Genomic DNA, 23,758 nt, shown 5'->3' on the forward strand with positions numbered 1-23,758 from the left:
CCTTCTTTCTCTGTCTCTCACACACAAGGAAAACCCTCTTAATTAAGAAATAACAGCTCTATGTGGAAAAGGATTTTGCACAAAAAAGTAACAGTGGAGCAAAGAGGCAGCCAAGCCGCTGTGGGAAGTCAATGCCCACTACGATAAAAGCAGCTAATTAAAACCCCCCAGTGGAAAAGCAGCTCCGCAGCCAGGGAGGACCAAGGAAAGCTTACACAGGTATGGAGCAACTCCAACTCCCCTGGCAACCAGGCAGAGCCGACCACTATCTTAATCTGCAGTAGTTCTTGTAAAATCAGCTGCCGCCTCCCTCCTGCTCCGCTCTGGCTGCAGTAGCCAGGAGAGGCTCTGGGAATAAGCTGGCCGTGCCGGATCAGGCCATCATCGCCCACGCTCGCCTCCCTGCGTCCAGATCCCCCTGAGCACCGAGCCCGGCTGGCAGGGGGGTAGCGCCTTTATTCAATTTTCAACCCTTTATTCAGTTTTCTGGGTCAAAACTCTATATATTGCGTCTTCCATGCAAACACCAACTGCCAGAGGCGATGAAAAGGTGAGCCAATCGTTATGGCAGAGATGCTTTAGGGTTCATTCCCAAAGTTTCCACGATTTCCTGCAGGACCACAGGCAAGGCACTTCATCCCGAGCGCCTCGGTTGACTGTTGGCATTATCAGCTCTTGGGGACCGGCACTGGTTATTTCTGGGTCACCGGGCAGTGCACAGCACTGCTGGGCCCTGCGCTGGGTAAACCTGCTTGGTGCTACTACAGTAGAAATAAGTGGGTGTTGCAGCACCGCTCAGCTGTTTCTATAGCAAACCGCCATCACTGTATCTCCAGGTTGCTCAATCCCCTATTTTACAGTGAAAATAACACACAAACTTTTTTAAGTTTGAGAGCTTTATTTAGGAAATAAATAAAATTGTAAGAAAATATGAATGATTGTAATAAATACAGCACTCGACAAAATTACACAGCCATGAAAAGCACAGTATTTTTAGGCGTATTACTCCAGTGTGGTTACAGGGGCTGGCACATTACTGGAAAAATAACTTCCTGTCCCTGAAAGAACATTTTAAACATGGAAGAGAGAAAGAAAGACAGACAGAGAGACTGTGTGTGTGTGATGGCAAAGAATATCCAGTTCCTTCCCAAACAAGCTTCGACAGATATTTGTTTATGCCATGGGTTTTTTTGAAACTTGATGCTTCATCACAACTAATTACTTTAAAGGATGCTGTCAAGATAGAAATGAGAGATTTGAAAAATCTCTTCATTCGCCGGCAGCCAGGCTGGAGGTTAGTCCCAGCACATGACATTTCACCAGTTCTGCTAGATGGCTGCCGTTTCCATGATTTGCAAAATATAAGCGGACAAACAGTTTCTGCTTTCCCTTCTCATGCAGTGGGCACAATGTTGTCTGTCGGTTTTGTGTTTTCAATTGAGACATGGGATATATTGCAAAGGTAAAATGAGTGAAGTCATTGCATAAAGGCCTTTTGCTTATACATACACACCTGCCTGCGTCTGCAAGATCAGGCCTTGGGTTTGCACACTGCTGTCCCACCCGTTCTGCACAACAGCTCCAAGTCCTGGACAAGCAAGCTGTACTGCAGCACAAGTTTGCTGGAAGTTCAGAAACTGCTGCACCAAAACCCAGCTCAACTCCACTGATTCTGTCAAACAGTTGTTAACCAGGGAACAAAGGCGGCGAGACTTGCTGCTTTTTGGGAATAAGGTGTAGCATTTGAACTTCACACACATCCAGACATTTCCAGCTTGACTTGCTTATAAAAAAAAATAATTCATTCCTTACCTCTATTTATAAAAAAAAAAAAAAAAAAAAAAAAAAGACAAAAACATTTCTACTAGTTACTTCTATTTTAGCGTGTGAAAAGACTTAAAACATCAGAGCACATAAAAAGAATTAAGTAATAAAAAAAAAGATCAATACTTTCTAGTAAGTCACTTGCCTTGAAGGTTCAGCAAGTGACTGAACACTTTAAAACAAAGCTACTGAGGGGTCCTTACCACGGCTTGGACTGGCAGCTCTGGACTTCCTGGGAGTTACCAACCCTCAGAGCTCCGTATCTGTAATGGGAAAGTCTAACAACTCCTTTGGAAATACAAGAGGTAATTTCCCCAAGGCACAGTGTAATCTGGTCACTGATTGCTGATGCAACAGAACATCTCTTTACAGAGCACATAAATATAAGTCTAAAATAAATAGCAAGGAATAAATCATCCGGTATAAGGAATTCAAGCTACCAATGCTATCCACAACTCTCTGCTTTTAAGGTCATCAATAAGCACAAACAGAGACACCTGATCAGAGGAAGGAATCTGCCCTTGCCCCTGGTGGGGGAACAGCCAAAACCCCACATCAGGGCTGCCAGCCAGCGCAGTCTGACAGATGCTCGCTCCGTACCTCCCAGCAAAGGGAGCAGCACATGCCACAGCGTTGCCAGAGGATGCGGAAAGCTCAGCTTCGCCCCTTGCATCCCAGAAACCTGTTAACCCAAGGGTGCTAGAAGGGAGCCTGAGCTGCACTCCCTGCCAGACACCTAGGCAGAACGACACCCACGCCTGGGCCAAGCGTGAGAAAGAACAGCGCCTTTTTCCACAAGTGCATCTGCGGGGGGGGGGGGGGGGGGGGGCGTGACTGTAGTCTACATCTAAACTGGGAGCATTGGCTGTTTTGATTAAATAATCACACTTCTCATTTGCAATAGCACACTCCATGGGGCACTGGGCAAAGTACTTGGCATGCTCAGCAGTAGATAACTCTAGCAGGCAGATCTTCAGCGGGTGTGAACTGATTCAGTGGAGCACAGGCGCAGGCTCTCTGGATTTTGTGTGCATGTGAAAACTAATACAAATCTCAAGCTCACTTTTTTTAAATTGTAAACTAATGAAATTCAGTGGGTGATTTACCAGACACCCATATTTCAAGATTTACTAATTTGTTTCTATAATGCATTTAAGGAAAAGCGTGTCTTCTTTCACATAGGCATGTTTAGGTGACTGTAATTTGGACAAAGGGAGGAACATGGGACAGCCACTTGCAACATTCATATCATTCACTGGTCTCTGAAATGAAGCAGAAGTCAGGTCCGGGCGAAATGCATCAATAATATGTTCCCTGTTATTTTGGTCAAGCAACATAAATGTAACCTGAAACACAGAATGCGGCAATGATGAGTAATTGAACTGCAAAATTAACCAGAAACTATCAGAGACAGAACTGCAAACATGCTGCAAAAGCAGCTGGAAGGTCTGTTGATAATTAAATACAAATTATAATCATAGAATCATTTAGGTTGGAAAGGATCTTTAAGATCATCAAGTCCAACCATCAACCATGCCCACTAAAACATGTCCTGAAGTGCCTTGTCTGCGCGCTTTTTGATGTGAATGTTTTGACGAATGTTTCGCAACCTGCAAGGTCAGTTAATGTGAACAAGGGAGATTATAGCAGCTCCCAGATAAGGTATTTAAAACTTTGCCACCCATAAAATAAAATAAAATAAAATAAAGAATTATTTCTTGGTAGAGAACTGCACAGTCCAAAGACATTTTTCCTCTCTCTCCTGACAACTTAAACAAACCCCACGTTTGGTTACAGTCATTACATTCATTCTGTTATTGTGGTTTGGAATCAAAAGAAACAGTTCAGCTGCCTGTAGACAAATATGTAGAAGACACAACCTAAATGTCAGTACAGAATCTCCCCATCTCATTACCACTTTTATTAACTCACTGTTCTTTAGCTTTAAATGTGAAAAGTATGTAATAATTTTTTAATACAGTGAAGTTTGGGAACTTTGATTTCCATTTTTTTTGGCCGCTAAATGGTAGTAAGGCTATTTATATGAAAGGCTTACAGAATTATTACCACATGAAGGCAAGTGCTAGAACAGAGATCAGAACCCTGTGTGTACTTTCACTGCTTTTCTAACCATTGTTGCCCTTACCAGATAGCACTTATAAAATGAGAAAAAATAAGATCAGGATCACATAAGACATCTATAGCATGTTTGTAAGTAGAACTCTAACCTCACATTTCTGACACCTGTGCTTCAGGCAGCAAATCGTAATTCCCTCATAAACTGGTATTATCTAGGTATAGCAAGAGCCAAAAAATGTGTCTCTGGCTTTAGCCCAGGTGGACACCGGTTGGGATACATCAAGCACCAGTACTGTGGTGTCTGAAAATGCCACAATGCAAAGTATGGAATCTCGGTACGAGCTGCTTTCCCTGTGTGTAAGTCACTCTATTCAGAGACAAATTATTACCCAAGATCACACTATGGCTAGTAGCTATTGGAGAGGAAAATGGGAAAGCACTCCAAGTTCCACTAAACTCCAGAGAAAAAGTCCCCTTGTGTTCACTGGGAGAAGTAGTGGGTTTATGCTAGGATCAGATAGGAAAAGGTTGCCCTTCTTACCTTGTGTCTGAAAGGCCACGGGAGCAAAGCATCATAGTCTCCTTTCATGACAACAAAGAACAGGGACACGTGGGTTCCTTTTCCTGTCCCATCCCCATTCAGGTACACCCTCAGACAGACCTTGTAGCCATACTTTGCAGTGTAGAAAGCTGAAAATCAGAAGCCTTCATTAGTAAAGCCTCCTTTGAAAAAAAAGACATAATGAGTGTTCTGGCATATAGGAAACGACAGCGTATGATGTGTTTTGCCATCACAGAGATGAGAACAGACTAATCAGTACACCCTGGAGATTATAAGCAATGAAAATCCAGTGGTTGGAATCCTTTTAGTGCCTTACACCTTGGTGAAAATTACCTGTTATTAGCCACACAAGCATATTTTACCTAATCAAATTACTTCTCACATGGGAGATAACTGCTGCAGAAAGCCATTCGGTTCCATCAGGCACCAAGCTGTGGGTTAGACGAGAGGGATCCAGCAGATGTCACTGCAAGTAGCTGCGGCAGAGGGCAAATTGCAAAATGAAAGCCCAGAATAGAACACAAGTCTGTGGAAGAGCATGTCACAGCTCCCTTGAATTATAGGCAGGAGAGCATAAGGTCTTCGCATAAACAGCATCTTAGTTTAAGGAGCTATTTTGAAGGATCTCCTGTCCATGCGAGCAGAAAGAAGCACTGTTCTAGAGAAATCAGTGGGTTTTCTAAAGGACTGGGTTTTGCTAACATACATATACGTCCTGTGTTTTACCTGGTGAATACAAACTGACTGTTCTTCCAGTCACAGAGTCTTGTAACTTCCTGCCAACATCTGTTATTTTCCACAGAAAGACCCCATCATAGGAAGCTTGCTCAGAGAACAGAAGACTCTTATGAAGACTGCTCAGGCCTGCATCCTTCTGCGTCAGGCACCGGTGCAACTCTGCAATCTAGAAAAAACAAATCACTTCCCAATCAACCCCCCTCTCCAGGCTGTTGTGCTCCAGAAGTAGCAGAAGCGTTCTGGAGTCCTCATGTTCTGGAGGGTCTCCTCTGATTTCTTTTTAAGTGACAGTTATGTGTCAATACATAAGGCAATCAACTGGATAGATGGTTGTTTGGTCCTCCAGGCATAATGCTGCTTTAAGAGGATCAGTCAACTAAACAACTGTCTTGCTTGCTTACAGTCTGATCATGGAAAACTCTGAACATTCAAAACTCTCAGGAATATCTAGGTACCTAAACATGGATATAGGTAACAAATATTAGAGATCCCCATTTGAAAATTTATCCAAAACACCAAAAGGATTCTGTAGATGTGTCCAGAACTTAATGCTTCACAGCTCAAATTCCTGTGCCCATCCCTGTCCTGATCTCTACACCACCTCTCACTGATGCATGTAAATATTTGTTATCTACAGAACAAGCACACAGAGGATGCTTATCATAACTATTTACCTTCAGTTCAAGGCCTCTTATTATATTTTGATCAAGTTCACTCTGTCTCCGAAAGGCTGTGATTTCCAAATTAGAGGTTTCCACCTCTTTATTGAGTACTGCCACAATATTCTCAAACACATGTAGCTTATTTTCTAGCTCAGAAATCACTTTCTCCCTCACAAGTTGTTGCAGAACAGATTCATCTTCAGAAACAGAAGATCCAGGAAAACAGTCTACTTCCAGATCCCCATTGATTTCCAGCCCCCCTGGGATCTGCAGATCAGAGATGCTTTTTCCTGCACCATTCACATTCAGCTCTGACTGTGGGATGGAACCATTTGCAGCTTTGGCAGCAGTGCACAAGCTTGCCTTCAGTTGCTTTATGTGCTGCAGCAAAAGCAGCATGTGGGCCCCAACTGCAGTTTTTTCATGCTCTTTTATCTTCTCTTTGCTTCCCTGTAAGAAGAAGACACTGTCAATACACCCTCCGTACAACTACCATAGCTGGCCTGGGGCCAAATCAACCAATGTTCCCTTTAACTTCCTGGGAGAGAGAGAGTTGGAAAAACTGCAAGATACAGGTCCAGCGACGTAGCAGCCGACTCTCAGAGGAGACACGGAGAGAGGAAAACCAACAAGCCATCCAATGATCAGTTTAGGCTATGTGTTCACACGTGTACACATGCTACATAAAAAGAAAACAATTATCTACAATTTCTGTATTAAACAGGATCACAGGCAGAGTCCCAGCAAGATTCTCAAACAAGCCAGTATTTAATACATATACTGTGCACAAAAGATGAGACAAGGCAACAGCTGCCAACTAAAATGCAAAGACAACCCGTTACTGTTATCAGAGGCTAATGGCAATATTCAAAACAGAGTAGAACAGCATATCTGATAAACCCGCAGAACTGTAATAAACATCTATTTTTACCTGAAGTGAATGTGCAGTGCAGGATACAGAGTATCACTGGCTGAACTGCACCCTACACACACTGTGTAACCATGGCAGTTCCAACACATCTGCTGGTCTACTAAAAGTGGGTAGATTTTTCCCTCTTTTCTTAAAGATATATATAAATCAAGGCCTACTACCCTGAATACAAAGGCTGGCTAGACAAAAGGCACAGTGCCGAGCTATATTCCAATTGAGACCTTCCTGAAGGCAGCTGTTACACTCACCCTAAATGAACAGCCAACTTCAGAAAAACGACATCCATCCTTGTTGATTAATGGTGTAGAGCGATTCTGTTGGGGAAAAAAAAAAAAAAAGGAAAGAAAATAGTAAAATACCAATTTAAAGAGATTCTTTTATTTACCTACAAACAACTAGGCCACAATGCCAGCGGCTATAAATCAGGTTAATTCAAGTCAAGGCATTACTGCAGCTTACAGTGTCCAACCAGCTTTGAAAATTCATTGGTAAATGAGTCAAGAGTGTGGTTGATTACAAGTTTCTTGCATGCAGTCTGGCAGTTAAGTGTCCATCTAACAGACCCCATAATGATCTAACATAATTTAACAAACCACAGTGATCCTCTAGTAACAACTTCTCAAAAATAAGATGCCAATAAGCAAAGTGGCCCACCGCAGTAAATAACACCATGCACACAGCCACTCCAACCCTCTTCCTGCTCTTAGAGAATACAGAGAAGAGCTGTGCTGTGCAGCATGTCCTGGTAATGAATGGATCTATCAGACCTAAAGCTCTGACTGATGTTCAGATTTAGACTCCTTCGCAACCAAAAGTATGTCTCTTCAAAGATGCTGTTATACAGCGTATTCTTCCCTTGCTCATGTGGGTGTCCCTGAGTATTTGAAAGGAAAAGAACATTTCCCCATTGTCCTGGTTTCATCTAGAATAAAGTTAATTTTCTTCCTAGTAGCTGGTATAGTGCTGTGTTTTGGATTTAGGATGAAAATAATGTTGAAAACACAGTGATGTTTTAGTTGCCGTTAAGCAGTGTTTATATGAAGTCAAGGACTTTTCAGCTTCTCGTGCTGCCCTGCCAGCGAGGGCTGGGACGCAGCAAGGACAGCTGACCCAAATGAGCCAAAGGGGTATTCCATAGGATATGACATCATTCCCAGTATACAAACTGAGGAATTTGGCTGGGGAACACTGCAGCTTGGGGATTGGCTGGGCACTGGTCAGCGCGTGGTGAGCAATTGTATCGTGCATCACTTGTTTTGTATATTCTATTATTATTATTATTATCCCTTCCTTTTCTGTCCTATTAAACTGTCTTTATATCAACCCATGACTTTTACTTTTTTTTTTTATTCTCTCCCCCATCCCACTGAGGGGGGGAGTGAGCGAGTGGCTGCATGGTGCTTAATTGCCAGCTGGGGTTAAACCACGACACCCATTTTTGTAAGATTAATTGAGAAGATAATTCAATAAAGTTAACTGTGGGAACAGGGAAGAGAAGGTAGTCAGCAGATCTATGTTGAATGTAAGAAGCACCCAGATATACTGCCATATGTAAATGAACAAGTGATAATCTAAACAAACAAGTGATACTTTTATGAACTGAAATAAAGCTGTATTGCATTCACTCATCTTTTACCTACCTTTTCCTTTGATGGTATTTCTGTTTGGACACGTTTTTGTTCCGGACATAAATTGCCTTCACATGAATGTTCCTGTCATTACAACAAGAAGAAAATAATTTAGTGCATTATTAAAATCATTTGAGCATCTTTATTTAGGAGTCTCTGAAACAGAGCTTGTGTTTGGGAATACTATTCCCATTTTACAGAAACTTAGGGATTTGGGAGGCTTTTCTACAAGAAATTCTGTGTTATGGAAGAAAAAGTTTACAACAAGTTTCTTGCTTTCTTCCTGGAAGGTGTGGATTTAAGGCAGAGAAAAGGAAGGAAGGCTATCTTCCCCAAGACCACTATGAGCTCCACAACACATGGTGCAAAATCCTGTACCCCTGTCCAGAGACTGTCCACTCTGGGCCTCACTACAAAATAGACTGCAGAGTTCTCTGGCTTCTCTTTAGAGGAAATAACATTCAGAAATTTGGGACTAAAGCACATCTGCTAAAAGCGGGTGCTGCTGTCCTCTGTCAACGAATTGCAGACTCAGAGGTTTCTCAAGCTAAGCCTCTAAGCTGATTACTCTTCTTCTCAGCCTTGCAGGCATGCTCAGTGACCGATCTCCAGATGCAATACCTGGTAAGTGAAAGTACAAAGCGTGATCTTTCGCTTATGGGGCCCAGAGCTTTTGGAAACTACTTACAGATGCTTCGCAAGGTCACCCTGGGAAATTTGATACAAGATCGGCAACGTACAAGTCTTGCCCAGTTCAAACCATAGTTATGTGCATACACATACACACATATGTGTACATGCACATATATATGCAATGACATGCAGGTGGACTACAGAACAGAAAGCAAATACACAGGAAACCCAAATACAAAGTCCTCCTGCATTGACTTCATATAGTTTGCTTAATGTGCAGACCCTTCTTGCATCCTGCTTATTAATATTTTGAAGGCTTGAATCCAAATTTTCCATCATGATGTGCTAATGCAAAATGCATTACCGCTAACACGAGACTTCCTGCCATTTCTGGCTCCAAGTAATCCTCCTGCCATTGGTTCAGACAACTGTAGTGTGTGTATTTAACACAGCAACTGTCAGCTTTCAATTCATGCTGTCCAGGGGGGCTGTCTTTAATCTTTATAAATGCTTTTGCATGCCAGTACATTTCCTATAGCAGTCTAGAAATTTTTTGATAAAGCAATTCCAATTCATCAAGTCTCCCCTACAAGGAGTCCTGAGGTTTCTCTTCCAATCCTCAGAAATACAGCCATAGGTTTTTCTCACTCTCTAACTCATTTTTTAATACTATCTTAGCTATTGCACAAATTATGCCTTTATTTTCTTCCTTTCTGATATATGACTCCTCCAGATCACTGATTTTTTTGCAGGAGAGAGGGGTTGGTGAGAAGTGTTTTTAATGGAAATACGAAAACCAGAAGACCAATGACTGATTGTCTAAGATGGAGAGAGCGACAGCAGTGCCCAAAACTTACTATTTGCTCCCAGAAGATTGTGGCTATATGGAATACACACAAATAATCAAAATTCGTATGCCACATCACTGCAAATTTAATAAAGCAGATCATGTACCAGCAAAATTCCAATTTTACAAATACTAACTAAGGCAGGCAGAGAAAAATCAACATCTCAAGGCCAATCCCCTGCTTGGTTGCCAAGGTTTCCTAACGAAAAAATTAATTAGATGATAGCTAACCGGAATGAGTGGGAGGAAAACAGTTCTTCAATGCAGGAAAATTAAGCCCACTGAGGTGGATCTGCGGTATCACAGACCTCTGAAAAGAGAAAGGTGCTCAGGGAACATTCACACAGCTCAGGTTTCCTCCTCCAGCCTGCCTACTGCACTTACAGAAGGCTGAAAGGGATTAAGTGTTGCCACTTTCTGGTATTTACTGTCTCTCTGAAACATACACTGGATTTAGCACTGGTAAAATGTGCCTGCGTCCAGGTACTCTTGTCTAAGAGTTAGTAAGATAAGTGATCTTATAAGTGAAGTAAGAGCACATGCAAAAGCTTCCCAAGAAGGATGTTTTAGCAAGAGCACCTTATTCTTACCCCAAAAGGACTGTTAGGCCCAGGTTGAGTACATCTTACAGCTCAGTATTTGGAAAGGCATAACTTTGTGACAGTTATGACACGCAAAGCTATCCACTACTGTTTACTTCAGGCTACATTTTTGAGATACTCACAACCCTCCTGCCATGTAAGTCTTATATCACTATGGCCCCATTCCAGGACAAAACTCAAGGCTGGCAATTATTCTCTTTAAATCATCTGGAGGGAACAATATTCATTACGCTACACCCCAAAACAGTGTTGCCCCAGCAACATTTTCTGTGATAACAGAGCCCACAGAGTCAGAAGTTAGGTGGGGTTGGGATGAGCACGTTTTCAGAGCTTTCAAATCAAACACACACAGCAGTGTTAGCAGGTGTGGGGCATCTCTCATTCATGCTGCTATTGCTTTGCTCCAAGAGTTTTTAATCACAAACCGTCCTAAACAACAGATGATGGATACAATTCCATCATGAGGCTGAGGAGCGTGCCACTGAAGTTACATCTTCACCAATGTCTTCACACATGAACAGATAATTTCCTATCACTTTTGATCTGCCCCACCACACCATTTCCTCCTTCAGCAACACAGAAGAGTGTCTGTTAGCTCACTTCATGCCCTAGACCACTCCCAGAATTTGTACTCTACTGCATCTAGAAAAATGGGTTAAAATAAAGAGTACCTTTTATTGAAGTTAAAATGAATGTATAAAGGTACTTAAAATCTGCAAGTCAGTAACACATAACATTGCCCCACTATCATAATTTTGAGCATCAACTGAGAAAGTCATTACTTTTAAGAAATAGGTTTAGTAACATAAACTTAGAAGTTTGATGATCAACTACATTCTTGTGTAAAAAGCCCCTTGTTTTAAAGAGGATTTTGAGCAAATGCTGGGGACAGACTAGGGTTACCCTGTATATACACACATGGGGTATATACACATACATTTTGCAAGTCCCTGTCACAACAGTGGGAAACACAACTTAAACATAAAAATATAAATTAAATATGTTTAAATAGTCACCGAGAAATTTCTGGCAGATTCAGAGTACGTTCTTCCTGGTTCATGTGGACACTGCTGCTAATTTGGAGAGTTATACCTGACCATGTCTAATAGAAGTACTATCTGACAAAAGCCTGCCTTACAAATGTGTGGGCAGTTTTAGTTTGAATAAAACTCCAGCTGCTTTCAAGATCTCTTCCCTGCCACTGTCTGTGTTCTTCTGCTTCTTACCTACCTCATACTGGGAGACATGCTTCAAGACAGGTGCTAAAAGATGAGCTGCCCAAGCCCTAGATGAGCACACAGATATTTCCCTCTCTGTTGTAATATCACAAGCAGACTATCAAATACAGCTCTTTTTTACCTCCAACACATGCATGGAAAAATTAGCCAACTCAGGAAAATGAAATATTCTCCAAATGCAATAGCATTCATGAAATCAGGATGAAAAATGCCATGATAGATTATTTAAGCCAGTAATATAAAGCCTTCATTTGAAACAAAGAAATGTTCTTACTTGGTATTCACTACCGGATAAGCTCCGCTTACACTTCTGACACATTGTCACATTATTAACACATCCATTTTCCAAATGATCTGCAAGTTTCTTTCTCATCACCATGTGTCCACAACCAGTGTGACACGGGATTAAAGCATACTCACATAAGCTCTGATGCTCCTGGAAGTAAAAAGTTAAAAACCAAAATGTAAACTGCAGAGACACTTTCATCTATAAATAGTTTCCATTCTGCCAGCCTAGATCTTTGCTTTGCATTTCTTCTAAGCTTGGGTAAAGTCCCACTCCACAATGTTACCGAGATTACTGGTGAAAAATTCACCAACTTTACTGGCGCTTTTTTGTTAATTCTTACCTTAAAAAAACCCCAACAACCAAACAACTTTTGATAAATTCAAACATGAGGTCTCCCTTGAACTGCCTCTCCCTAGTTGCTCTTGTTTGAAAACAACATGATCCTGGTCCCAGCTCTTTTCCTTGTATTAGAGGATCCCTAACTTTTAGCCTGGGGTTTTTCAGGTTGGTTTTTTTTTTTTCTTTTTCTTTTCTTTTCTTTTTTTTTTTTTTTTTTTTTTGTGGGGTTTTGGATGGGGTTTTTTGAGCACTGAGACCATCCTGCTCTGGCTGGTATGATGAATATGGTTAGTGTGCTGACATCTCTGCACAGCATGAAAGAATGGACAGCTGACACCTTCTATGCAACAATTAGGACACAACCTTCACCTATATTCAAAATAACTTTAAAAACATTTCCTTTTCACTGTTGGCCTCCTCTCGTCTCAACAAGAAAAAATATTAGCATTACTTCTTTCGTAACTACATCCAACAGGTCTACTTTCAGATTCTTAAAAACACAGCATTTCAATAAAAACTATTTACTCTGACCTCTTTTACTGAAGATTCTTGTAGGCACTGTGTCACAACTGATTTTGTCTTTAAAGGGAGATGGCTGTCCCCTACAGAACAGGCTCAGAAATGCCAATTTCAATCACACGCCCAACTCTCAAATCAATTTTGCCATGTATTCATGCTGAGAGGGGCTCCAATTCTCAAAACCATGAAGCTAAGCAAACTGAGTAGATTTTTCCTTAAAGAGGAATACAGTCAAACAGAAAATTTGTCCAAAATTAGCAAGGCAAAGGCAGCACCACCTCAGATGCTTATCAGATACACAGTCATACAAGGTACACAGCAGACTCCCTGTTATTAATGCAGAAAGACCCTCTGTTCCTACACCAGGGGACCAAAATAGAGCTGCTTTAGTATCAGAATTATCTGCATTTCTTCATTATTCTAATTTGCATAGCAAATTCCCAAATCTTGCCCATTTAAATATTTTACCTGGGGCATTTCACATCAGTCTGAAAAGAATGACGAAGATATTCAATCGAGCCATTTACACAGGAGGAAATAATTTCTCTTACAAAAACATACTAAGGATATTGCCCATAACAATGACCTGGAGACTGAGGTATTCTGGTCTGTCAAAACCTGCTTGTAACATGCTTACATTTAAATAATAAGTAAACCCACTGGAAAAAAAAAAATCATAGTTTATATAAATTTGTGCAACATTAATTTCACAATCATTCAGGATGTTCTGGATTTGGTCAAAGCCCTACTAAAGTTAATGTCATGTTTTTAGACATGTTGGTATAAATTGTGATACCTTTTCTGATTCTAATGACATTGCATTAATTTGTATTTGCTGAGAACCTATTTTCATTGTCTTTCTGTCCCCATTCAAGTAAGAATGCAGGTTTAAACGTACTTCAAAATTTTTCATGATACCAGACCAACTGCATCCAGGGGTCACACAGTGTACTTTGAGTTCAGAAATCTCTTTATTAATGGCAGCATCACCAAAAGCCTGGAAAGTAAACACGGTAAGGAAAAAAACACTGGTCAGAAAGTACTCCAGCATGCATTTTTTACATAGGAATAATGTGACTGTCAAAATTTCAGATCTTGATAAATCCCTTATTTTTTTTAAATTTACGGTACTGCCATAAGACTCTCTAAACTAGCAAGTTAATCTTAGTGTAGCAGAAGCCCAAATAATTATTAAATATTTTTTTTCTTATGGTTCAAAAATAAACTATCTGATGTGATATAAATTTACTGAAAATATGCCTAGCCAACTACAGCTATTATTTTAAGTTTCTTTTCATGGAAGCCTGAAATGCGTCACACGCAATGAATGTGCTGACAGGACCCTAACTATAGGGTGCTGCCATGTGCCACTCTTAATGAATGCGTTTCATTATGGGGGTCATTAACACCTTCTAAACGCGCTGCAGAGAGGACTTGAGACTGTTCTGCAGTGAGAGTACATTTCTCAGACCATGGCTGTTTCCATTTAGTATGGCACTGTACTAAAGAAATGTAAACCATATGTGAGTGGGGTTTTTTTGCACTACATAGACTTTTTTATTACATTAACCATGAAAAATTGTACAATTATGATGTAAATTATGAAACGCTACACACTTTTAATATTACATCTTACACAATCAAAATAGGTACACTGACACCAGAACAAGCCCTACTAAAGTTAATGGCATGTTTTTCGTTGGTGAGCACACAAAACAGAGGACTGCAGATTTCCCATGTAACAACACAGAGGAAGGCAAGAACTGGGGAGGGGAAGCTTTACAAATAGAGGGGAGAGAGTATTTACAAATGATGCCCACGCTTCAATAAAAGTTACTGAAATTCTACACAATGAGCTAAAACAAATAGCAAACAAAATTATCACAATTAACGTTCCTGACTGGTTTTTTTTTAATTTAGATAAAAGATTTGTACTTACCTACATTTGTAGTATTAATCACACAAAAGCACAGCCAATTCTACAAATATACATTTCTATACACAGAGTCTCATAGAAACTCATTTCCTAATCTCAACCTGCAAGCAAAGTCCAGAACTTTGCACACAAATGGCAAACAACTCCACAAACAAAGAATTAAAAAATAATCATGTAGGTTGTACAAGAACATATATGGCTCCATCTGCATATATGGAAGAGTTTATGTAACAAGCTAGCAATCAACGTATAATTAGTGAATGCATACCAGCCCCATCCTCTGAAACATTTTAGTCTAATTTATGAGCAAAATCAAAGAAAAGAAATCCAAGTTATCAGGCACATGGTGGCTTTTCCCCCCTGTGTCATAAGAGAAAAACTCAAGGAATTTCCTGACATTACAAAATAGATCATTTAAAATATATTTAACTGCAGGGACAGTCCCAGCAGTGCATGGGTTTCTTACTGCTGTGTGCATTCCCTGTGCTTTTTGTTTCACACGTGTAGTTGCCAAATCATTATGGACACTACTCAGGTAAAAAAGAAGGCAGGAAATCCTCATCTCTTCTTTTATCTGCACAGGTCACTGCTTCAAAATACTCACCTGAACCTCTGCACTCTTATCTAGGAACCTGAGTTTGCACAAACTTCTTTAGAGACCTGAGTCAGACCCTCATACAGTAAATGAGATGACTCTCACTGGCATAAAAGTGCTCAGGGTCAAACAGAAGGAAACTGAAAATGCTTCTCTCTGATTTGATATATTGTAGTTGCACATCTCCCCTCTTTCACTTTAGCTATTTCAAAGGAAGATGTTGGTGCAGGGCCTGCTGATGTTGATCATGGGTGGCTGTTGTGGCACAAATACCTGCCCAGACCTGCCTGTCCCAGAGCCGGCTGTGACACAAGTGGAGGTCCCCTGCCATGTCCCATCTAAAAAAACACTGCCAGACGCACTCCTCCCCGGCACTCTGACCCACACAATGTGCATCTTACAACTTCTAGCTAAGGAAGGACTCTGGTCTACAGCTCGTGTGGTCAGGAAGATCAGCAAGCAACATGGATCAATCGGACCAAAAGCTTTCCAGGATAAATCTAGTGGTTTTTTTCTCTCCAGCTAAGGTTGGCCCTCTGGAGCCTGAACCAGGATCTACAGTCACTCTAACACAGCCAGAGATGGGAGAGCCACAAAACTGTTCATGTTCCATTCAGAGCAGAGAACTGTCCTCTAAGCCAGGTCCGTGAATGACAGCAGATAGGGTGTGAGCAGAGGCTTGGGAGGATGCCCCCCCTCCTCTAGCTGATTTCAGTGACAGATGCAGATGCTCAGTAACTGATACCAATGAACAGCACTAAGTATATGTTGCAGAGGAAGTGATCATAAATTAAAAGTGTAACAGGGAAGGGATGGGAGTTACCACAGAAATAGATGTTGGAATAAGCTAAGGCAAATACACATCCTGATAGGGCCTGTCTTTCCCTTGTGTGGGTATCTTATTTAAAATATAAACACATAAACAGATAGCATAGGAAATAAACATTAAGCAAAACCATAACAAAGGTAAAGCAGAGATTATCAGGAATAGATATAACAAATAAACCTGCTAAATGATCTTCATTATTCATGTTGTTTACAAACTCCAACCATTTGTTGTAAGTTGATCTATACAGGCAGATCCTCACGCCTTCGTGGTGATTGACTTCATCTGGACTCTCAACAGGCAAAAGAATCTGCCCAGTCAGATCAGCTTGCAAGAGTGGGGCCCTGTTTACAACAACCCACGCACAGATTTTGCAGAAAGTCCCAGCAGACTTAGTGAGAATCCCACAGCAGAGAAATCCCAAAGTTATAAGAGAACTGACAGTTAACATAGAGTAAGAAGTTCTTAAGGGTTTAGCTGTACCTATTTGTGGTTACATGATGCATGAAATTCTGTTACTGGGAAATTTATTGCAGAATTTAGGATTTTTTCTGGGATATTACCAAGTTCAGCATTAACAGCAGATTCATTATTTTGCTGCAACCACTTCCTAAACTTCATCTTTTACCTCTCTGCCAGCTGCCTATTGGGTTTCATTTTTCCCTACAAAATCTAGACAGAATGTGTGTCTCTTGGTATTGCTGCACATAATCAGAAAGAAGGCAAAAAGACAAGCTGGGACTGAGCCCTATGGCCCGGTTTGTATTCAGGATATAGAACACTGCAGCGGTTTGCCGGGAAAAATCACACAACAGCAAAAGAGATGGGCACCGTTAAATTACAGATTAAACATTTGCCAGGGCATAGTTTTTAGCAGTTATTATGTTCAGCTCTGTGTCTTCCACTATTTCCTCCAGATACCTTGGCTGTCAAAATACTTTCTAGGCAATTCAGCTGACTAGCCGACACTCTAGCTTTTTTTCTTAGGAATGCTCTACCTCTAGGTTTGGTAACATGTTTGAAGGGTACAGAGAACCAGGAGACTAGGATACTTACTAAGGGTAGTAACAGCTAAGATGTATCATTACAAGTAGGAAAGCACCAGTTACTTTGAGACAAAAAGTTAATTATATGGAATAGTGTGGGATTTTATGTTGCAGAACCTGACGGACTTGGAAAGTCCTAAGGCTGCCATTATACTTTTTTAAATCGAAAACTGTGGGAAATCCAAATGACTAAAGCATAAGTTAAAATGTGTAACTATCAGTTCCTATCACATTTTATATTATTCACTCCTCAACTGTAGTCCAGTGATGACTATAGAGTAGCCCAGAGAATGGTTAATGATAAATTAATGAACTGTGAAGTACAACTTACCCTTTCTTCTGCCAGTAGGCTTCCCTCACTTAAAGTGCTGGGATCTTCCTCTTTACATTTCTGGCAAATAGCATTTTTATTGTTTCTGCCAAAAAGAAAGAATGAAATAACAATCAGCTGGCGTATTGTAGTTTAGGAGGTCTTTGTATAGATACTGACACAAATAAAACCATGGAAATGGTAATTTCCAGAATCCTCAGTCCTTGTTCATTAAAGGGCCAATTCTTGAAGACACTGATGTCAAAAAAACCCCTGCTGTTCTATTCCTCGAGACTAGGACTAGGCCCATAAATCTTATTTGTATTGCAGTAAAGAGCAGCCTAGATCATAAAAACCAGTAAAGATGGAAACCTATTTATCTCATGAATTATGCAAAACCACCATGAATTAAAGGTAACATGAAAACTAAAGTCTTTTAAAATGTAGAAAATACCTATTTTCCCAAGATAGAAATATAGACTTCAAATTACATAGTAGAACCAGTGCAGAATTGAGTTCTAGAGAGTTAACACCCTACTGCAGCTAAAAAAGGTTTTGATCTCCTCTCAAAATATTTAGCATACAGTTTTATATAGGAAAAGCAAAAAAACCCCTTCAGTAGAGATGTATTTCATTGCCAGTGCTGTTTAGGATCCGGGCAAATAATGAACTCACACAGACCGAGAAGCTCATCAGAAAAGCATCCCTCCAACCACAGCATAACTAATTTGAAACTGTACTAATGAGTCTGTTTGAGCCAGCTTCTCGTTAGTGGGGAGATATAACAATTCTGGTTATGTTCTGCTGAAAGTTTTCTGAGTTTACGGTTTATGTTGCTTCATTAAGGGTCTTTGTTCTAGATTTACAGTAATGGATTTATGTAATTTGGTCAAATGTATTAATTTCAATATATTTTTACATTATTATACGTCGATCTTCAAATCACATGCAGCCAGTGCCTTGACTCAAGCTTTTCAGGTGCCTCTGCACACTGTGATCAGAGCTGGGACTGCACGAATTGCCATACGCAAACTAGCTTTCTAATAACATCCATGAGGAAGCGCAGTAACAGGCTTTAGACTTACTTAGCCAGTACTAAAGCCCAGTCACTGAATCTCGACAGCTGCTATTTTCCAAAACATCAAAGCTAAAGTCAGCTCATATTCACGGAATTGTACTGCAATTTCACCTCTCACCTGCAGGGCGGACATAGCCTTTTCCAAAGGCTCTGGATCAAGGTGTAATTGTCAAAAGAAAAGGCAAGATAGAAGCAGCTAATCAATTAAAGCAAATCCCCGCCCAGCTCCTCGTTTTCAGGTGGTCCACGACAATGGCTGTCACTGTTTGTCACTAATGGCAGCAGCACGTTAACATATAGTCACCCAGCTGAGTTACTAAAAATAAAACTCTAAGATAATGTTGATTACAATCCTATAACATCACTTATCAAAGGACTATAAAGTCCCATGGAAGTATTAAGCCAGCCTTGTACTAGTTCTTCAACTTCAGAATCATTATCTCACACTTCCAGATAAAAAACTGACATCTATTATGCCCAGTAACCCAGCCTTCCCCACCTCTAAACTTCCACACTGGAAGCAAGAAGGTAGAGTAGCCTGCAGTCCACCGCAGGTAAGTACTTCCAGATAGTAAAATGAATGAAGTCCAGTGGGCCAGGTATCCACAGACTCATCTACTGAGCACACTGGCACAACACAGCTCTCAGGGGTGCTTGCAGCCACAGAATCCGTCGCTGCGGTGTGACCCTCCATAGCAAGGACCTACCGTACAATCCAGGAGAGGCAGGCTGAGCAGTACCTATGCCCACAGAGCGTTTGCAGGGCTTTCTTCAGAACGTTATTGCAGTTGCTGCACAGGTACTTCTGATCAGGCACATCCTCACAAATGTTAGTGGGATAGCCGAAAGGAAATTCATTTTCATCAGGAGAAGAGCCAGGGACATCCTGCAGGCCTCTGGTTGTTTTCTCAGCCATCTGAAGTAAACTACTGTTAGAGATAAGGAAAAAAAATAGGTGCTCAAACAAGCACACACACGCTCACTTTGATGTGAGAGATCGTATCGGGCATTAAAGTCCACGAGCAGCTCCAAACCTGTGCAGTAATCTAGTGATCTGTTTAATTGAGTCTGTAGCTGACATGTGTGACTAAATGTCACAGTGGCGTTTGACTAGGTACCAGCAGGAAATTACTGTACAGATTTAAAATTTCCCTCAAACACAACGTGAAAACAGACAATATATTAAAATGAAGGGTTGGGGTTTTTTTTCCCAGAGTTTTTTAGCCTGTAGAAAGATGAAGTAAATATTGCCGTCATCTTAGAGCTACAATCCCATCGGTCCACATCACACAGAATTATTTCCTGTCGAGTAAATCCCCAATCACCTTCAGTTCCCAGCAGCCAAAACTTTTGATTACACTTCATAGTTGCAGAAACTGAGGAACTGATGTGTTTACAATTACTTTCCTGAAGTCATAAAACTAGTGGCTAAATGAAAAAGGAAATCTCAAGTCCACAAAAAGCTTAGTACTTGTGCTCTTACCAGATACAACTTGAGCCACACGTGCCAAGGTGTCACGCATGTTCAGTACTGGTTTTGGTTAACAAGAGCTGTGCAGTTGAATTATTTTTGGAAATGCAACCAAAACTGATTGTGGTATCCCCACAGCCGCTTGGAAAGTTCAAGAAAGATTTTCGCTCAGGGACCTGGCACAGTCTGATCATAATAATGCCTTTATAAATCCATTTTTTTCCATAACAGTTCTGTTACAGGAAAATCACCTATCTCAGTATTATCAAAAGTAACACTGACTAACAAGACTGAAAAAAAATGAAGCGAGACTGCCTGGAGCAGGCCAGGCACAGAAACAGCCGTATGACTGCCATGCGGTGGGTAGGGCATGCCCTGGATTTAAAACACTCCTCTTTGAACAAACAGCATTTTTCTGCTGCCTGGCTTAGGCAATTCCCTTGGCCCCTCCAGCCATTTGACGGGGAGCTTAGGAAACAAACGCAGCAGCTACCCAACCTGCCAAGAACCATAAATTAACACCGGCAACGCTCAATGTGGAACCGCGAGTGAACGAAGCCGTGTCAAGAGGCGTCGTGGGTTGGTACCCAGGTGAGGACAGGGCCGGAGCGCCGGCTGCGCTAACGGAGCCCGTCGTTTCCGTAGGGCTGGAAGCCCACCCCCACGGGTGTTTTATATCTCGATAACGCCCCGTAAAACGGCAGCCCTAGGGCAAGGAGCAGGTCTGGCAGGCCCCGGCTCGCCTGCCACCCTCCGTCCCCATCCCCGCCTCAGCAGGACCGAGGGCCGGCAGCTCCGTGGGCGGCGGGCAGCAGCGCGGGCGGCCGGGATCCCCGGGGCAGTGCCCCCCCACACACACACACCGCCTCCCCTCCGGGTGCTCCCTGGAGCGCCCTGCGGGGATCGGGGCCGCGCGGCCGGGGAGGCCGAGGGGCCGCGGCCGGTTTCACCTCAGCGGAGCCGGGGCGCGGCGGCGGGCGGCTGAGGCGGGGCCCGCTCTCCCTCCCTCCTTCCCTCCCGCTCCCCTTACCTGAGCCCGCCGCCCCCACAGCGGGAGGCGGCCCAGGCCGTGCCGGGCCCCGCAGCGGGGAGCGGGGAGGGAGCCCCTCGGGGAAGGGAGGGTGACCGGCTGAGTGGGCCGGCAGGCGGGGCGGTGCCCGGCCCCGGGGCCGGGGAGCGGAGCGGGGCGGCCGCCTCGGTGCTTACCGCGGTCGAGGCCGCCCGTGCCGCAGGGAGAGGAAATGGAGCCGGGGCGGCTCGTCTGAATTTCGGCGACTGCTGCCTCGCTCAGGCCGGGAGGAGCGGGAAACCCGAAATGCGCCTTTGGGAGCCGGGGTGAAGCGGGTCTTCCCCCGGCCGAGGGAACGCAGCCCGGCTCCCCCTGGGAGCCAGCGGTGTCGCGGGGGCCGGCGAAGGGCCGCCGCGGGGGCTCTCCCCAGCCCCCGGGAAGGCTGACCGGCACCGACCCGCGGGGACGGGGATGGGGAATTGATTAAGGGAAGGCCCGAGGGAGCAAATTCCCCCGGGACAGCCGAAACGGAGAGTCTGTTTGCACAGCTAGTTCCAGAAAGCGGTGTGACGATGCCTGTCCGACACGGTGACCCGGCCCTGTAAGGGAGACAGAAACGCCTGCCGCCCCAGAGCACCATTACGGTGAAAAACACCCTCTCCACACCTCTGTCTGCCCCGAGTAAGGGAGTGGGAGACTTGAATTTCCTCCTCAACCCTACTCGGAAACCTCCAGCAAGCCTTGCTGCACCTCGCCTTCCAGCTCTCTCAAACGCAGATAGTATTGACAACACCAGGCTAACACAAGGCAAGTTAAGTAACACATGCAAATCCTTTTAAGATGCTCACAGCACAGTAAAAGATTTCTACAAAGGAAGGTTTCACTATCAGAACAAGGTCCTCTTTTCCCCTGACAAAGTTCACTATGAAATCACATGCCACAACCCCATCTATTAGGATTCAGTCAGAAGAAAGTTGCAGATGCAAATCTGTTAGCTCTTCCTTGTGAAAGAAACTTGGGGAATACCACTGGGGGTGAGTCCTAGCCGAAAATTAAAAATAAAAAGCGGGGGTGGTTCTCTACTTGCTTCGCTTGGCTTGTTACTCTGCTGCATTTACAACAGCGTTCGCATCCAGATACTTTGCGACTGCGTGAAAGCTGATGAGTTTATTATTCATCAGCGAGCATCTGCCTGAAGTGTGACACCTTCCTATGTTGTGTGTGCGCAGATAATAGTTCCACAGGTGGAACAGCTGCCCTGGGTGACTGCCCCCAACATGAGTACAGATTACCAAATACAATAACAAACAGACTATAGCTATATTGAATAATAGATGGGAGGGAGGGCAGCTTCTGGGATCAAGACATGTAAGTGAAGTATATGCTGTAGTGCTTTGTTGCATTGCTAAGAGAAATATTGGAATTAATTCCAGAACTTTTTTTCTCCTCACATTGTTATAAACAGCTATGCTGATGTTTTCATGAAGAAGCAAAGAATATTTTTGAACACTGCTCACACAGCTGTTTGTGTGACTCAGCCCTTACGTTTGCCTGTATGATATAACATTATTCATGCGTTCCTCTGCTACACACATACTGTATTTATTGAAGATTTTCCAGAAAAAAATTCCATTAAGCTTCTACCTTTTTGTCTCAAAAGGACAATGTCAAACAAAGCAAGAACTAAAAAAAACATTCTTCTAGACTTCAAAAGAACAGTGTAGTTTAAAACCAAATACACTTAAGGAAAAAACCCTCTAAAAAGATAGCTAGGTCTATGGGTAAGATATATATTTATCCTTTATAGAGCTGATATGCTGGAAGTCTATGTACACACAGGAAAAATTAGTCTTGTAATTATACAGTACTGTGAGGATATTATACGCACCAACCCTCGCACTGTTTGCAGAATAGAGGCTAAAGAAACCCATAGTATTACCAAAAAACAGGGTGAAAAATGTCTATACATAATAATAGAGATCACAAATTTCAACCACCTCTGCGGTAAATTGAAAATAACAGGAAGTATTAAAAATATACTCAGAACACAGCAAGAGTGTACCTGGTCTCTTTAAAGCGGACAGCTGCTCAGTTTTCTCCAGCCCTTCAAGCTCTGCTGTCTGTAACAGAACATACTTCACTCAGCTGCTGCATAGGCAGTATCTTTCCATAGCTGCATGCTAGTTCATTTGTGGGACTTGGAGACAAATAATGACCATCTTCTTGTGGCTAGGATTTTTATTATTAAAAGTCCCATTCTTGCAAGCAGTTTATCCAAAAAAGTTTCCCCTACATTTATGTCCACAATTTCTTTAATTATTTTATTAAAAATTCACCTATGGGCCAAATGCTATCTGCAGTTCCACTCTGTAGTCCCACAGGAATCAGGATGCAAGACTGTTTCCAAAATAAGTATTTGATCCTTCACTTTGTCAGAAAAATCCTTTATTTACTTTCCCTTGAATTAGACAGGCTTCTGACAAGTGGCGTGATGTTTTTCTGAAGGCTTGAACAGTTTAAAAATGATGATGCAAAGGAAATTGTCATTATAGAGGGAAGTAAACATAAGCCTGATGGAGCCAACTGCAGAGTCAGT

The 23,758-nt window shown here is 42.3% G+C and overlaps 1 protein-coding gene across 4 annotated transcripts; it reads right to left on the minus strand.

The window, feature by feature from the left end:
- Positions 1-901: 901 nt before the first annotated feature.
- TRAF1 (TNF receptor associated factor 1) lies at positions 902-21,492 on the minus strand. 4 transcript variants are annotated; one of them, XM_049832873.1, is made up of 11 exons: positions 21,360-21,492; positions 19,390-19,611; positions 17,626-17,710; positions 13,790-13,888; positions 12,019-12,180; positions 8,437-8,508; positions 7,045-7,110; positions 5,878-6,315; positions 5,192-5,369; positions 4,445-4,593; positions 902-3,170 (listed from the first exon to the last, which is right to left on the minus strand). In XM_049832873.1, the coding sequence occupies exons 2-11, from the start codon at positions 19,596-19,598 to the stop codon at positions 2,955-2,957; spliced, it is 1,674 nt and encodes a 557-aa protein (XP_049688830.1). In that variant the 5' UTR covers positions 19,599-19,611; positions 21,360-21,492; the 3' UTR covers positions 902-2,954. The 4 variants fall into 4 exon arrangements, with proteins under 4 accessions (XP_049688830.1, XP_049688832.1, XP_049688831.1 ...); XM_049832875.1 differs by lacking the exon at positions 21,360-21,492 and adding an exon at positions 21,184-21,290 and having other exon boundaries at positions 19,390-19,608; XM_049832874.1 differs by lacking the exon at positions 21,360-21,492 and adding an exon at positions 21,184-21,290.
- Between the last annotated feature and the right edge of the window lie 2,266 nt (positions 21,493-23,758).

This window comes from Accipiter gentilis, chromosome 29, assembly GCF_929443795.1.
Source record: "Accipiter gentilis chromosome 29, bAccGen1.1, whole genome shotgun sequence".
Taxonomy (NCBI): Eukaryota; Metazoa; Chordata; class Aves; order Accipitriformes; family Accipitridae; genus Astur; species Astur gentilis.

Excerpts from the sequence above, each read along its gene's own strand:
- TRAF1 (XM_049832873.1), bottom strand. The coding sequence starts at position 19,598 with ATGGCTGAGAAAACAACCAGAGGCCTGCAGGATGTCCCTGGCTCTTCT. Across the intron at positions 7,111-8,436 it reads AAATACCATCAAAGGAAAAG|AATCGCTCTACACCATTAAT; the intron begins GTAGGTAAAAGA and ends TTTCCCCAACAG. Across the intron at positions 5,370-5,877 it reads TAAGAGGCCTTGAACTGAAG|ATTGCAGAGTTGCACCGGTG; the intron begins GTAAATAGTTAT and ends TGTTTTTTCTAG.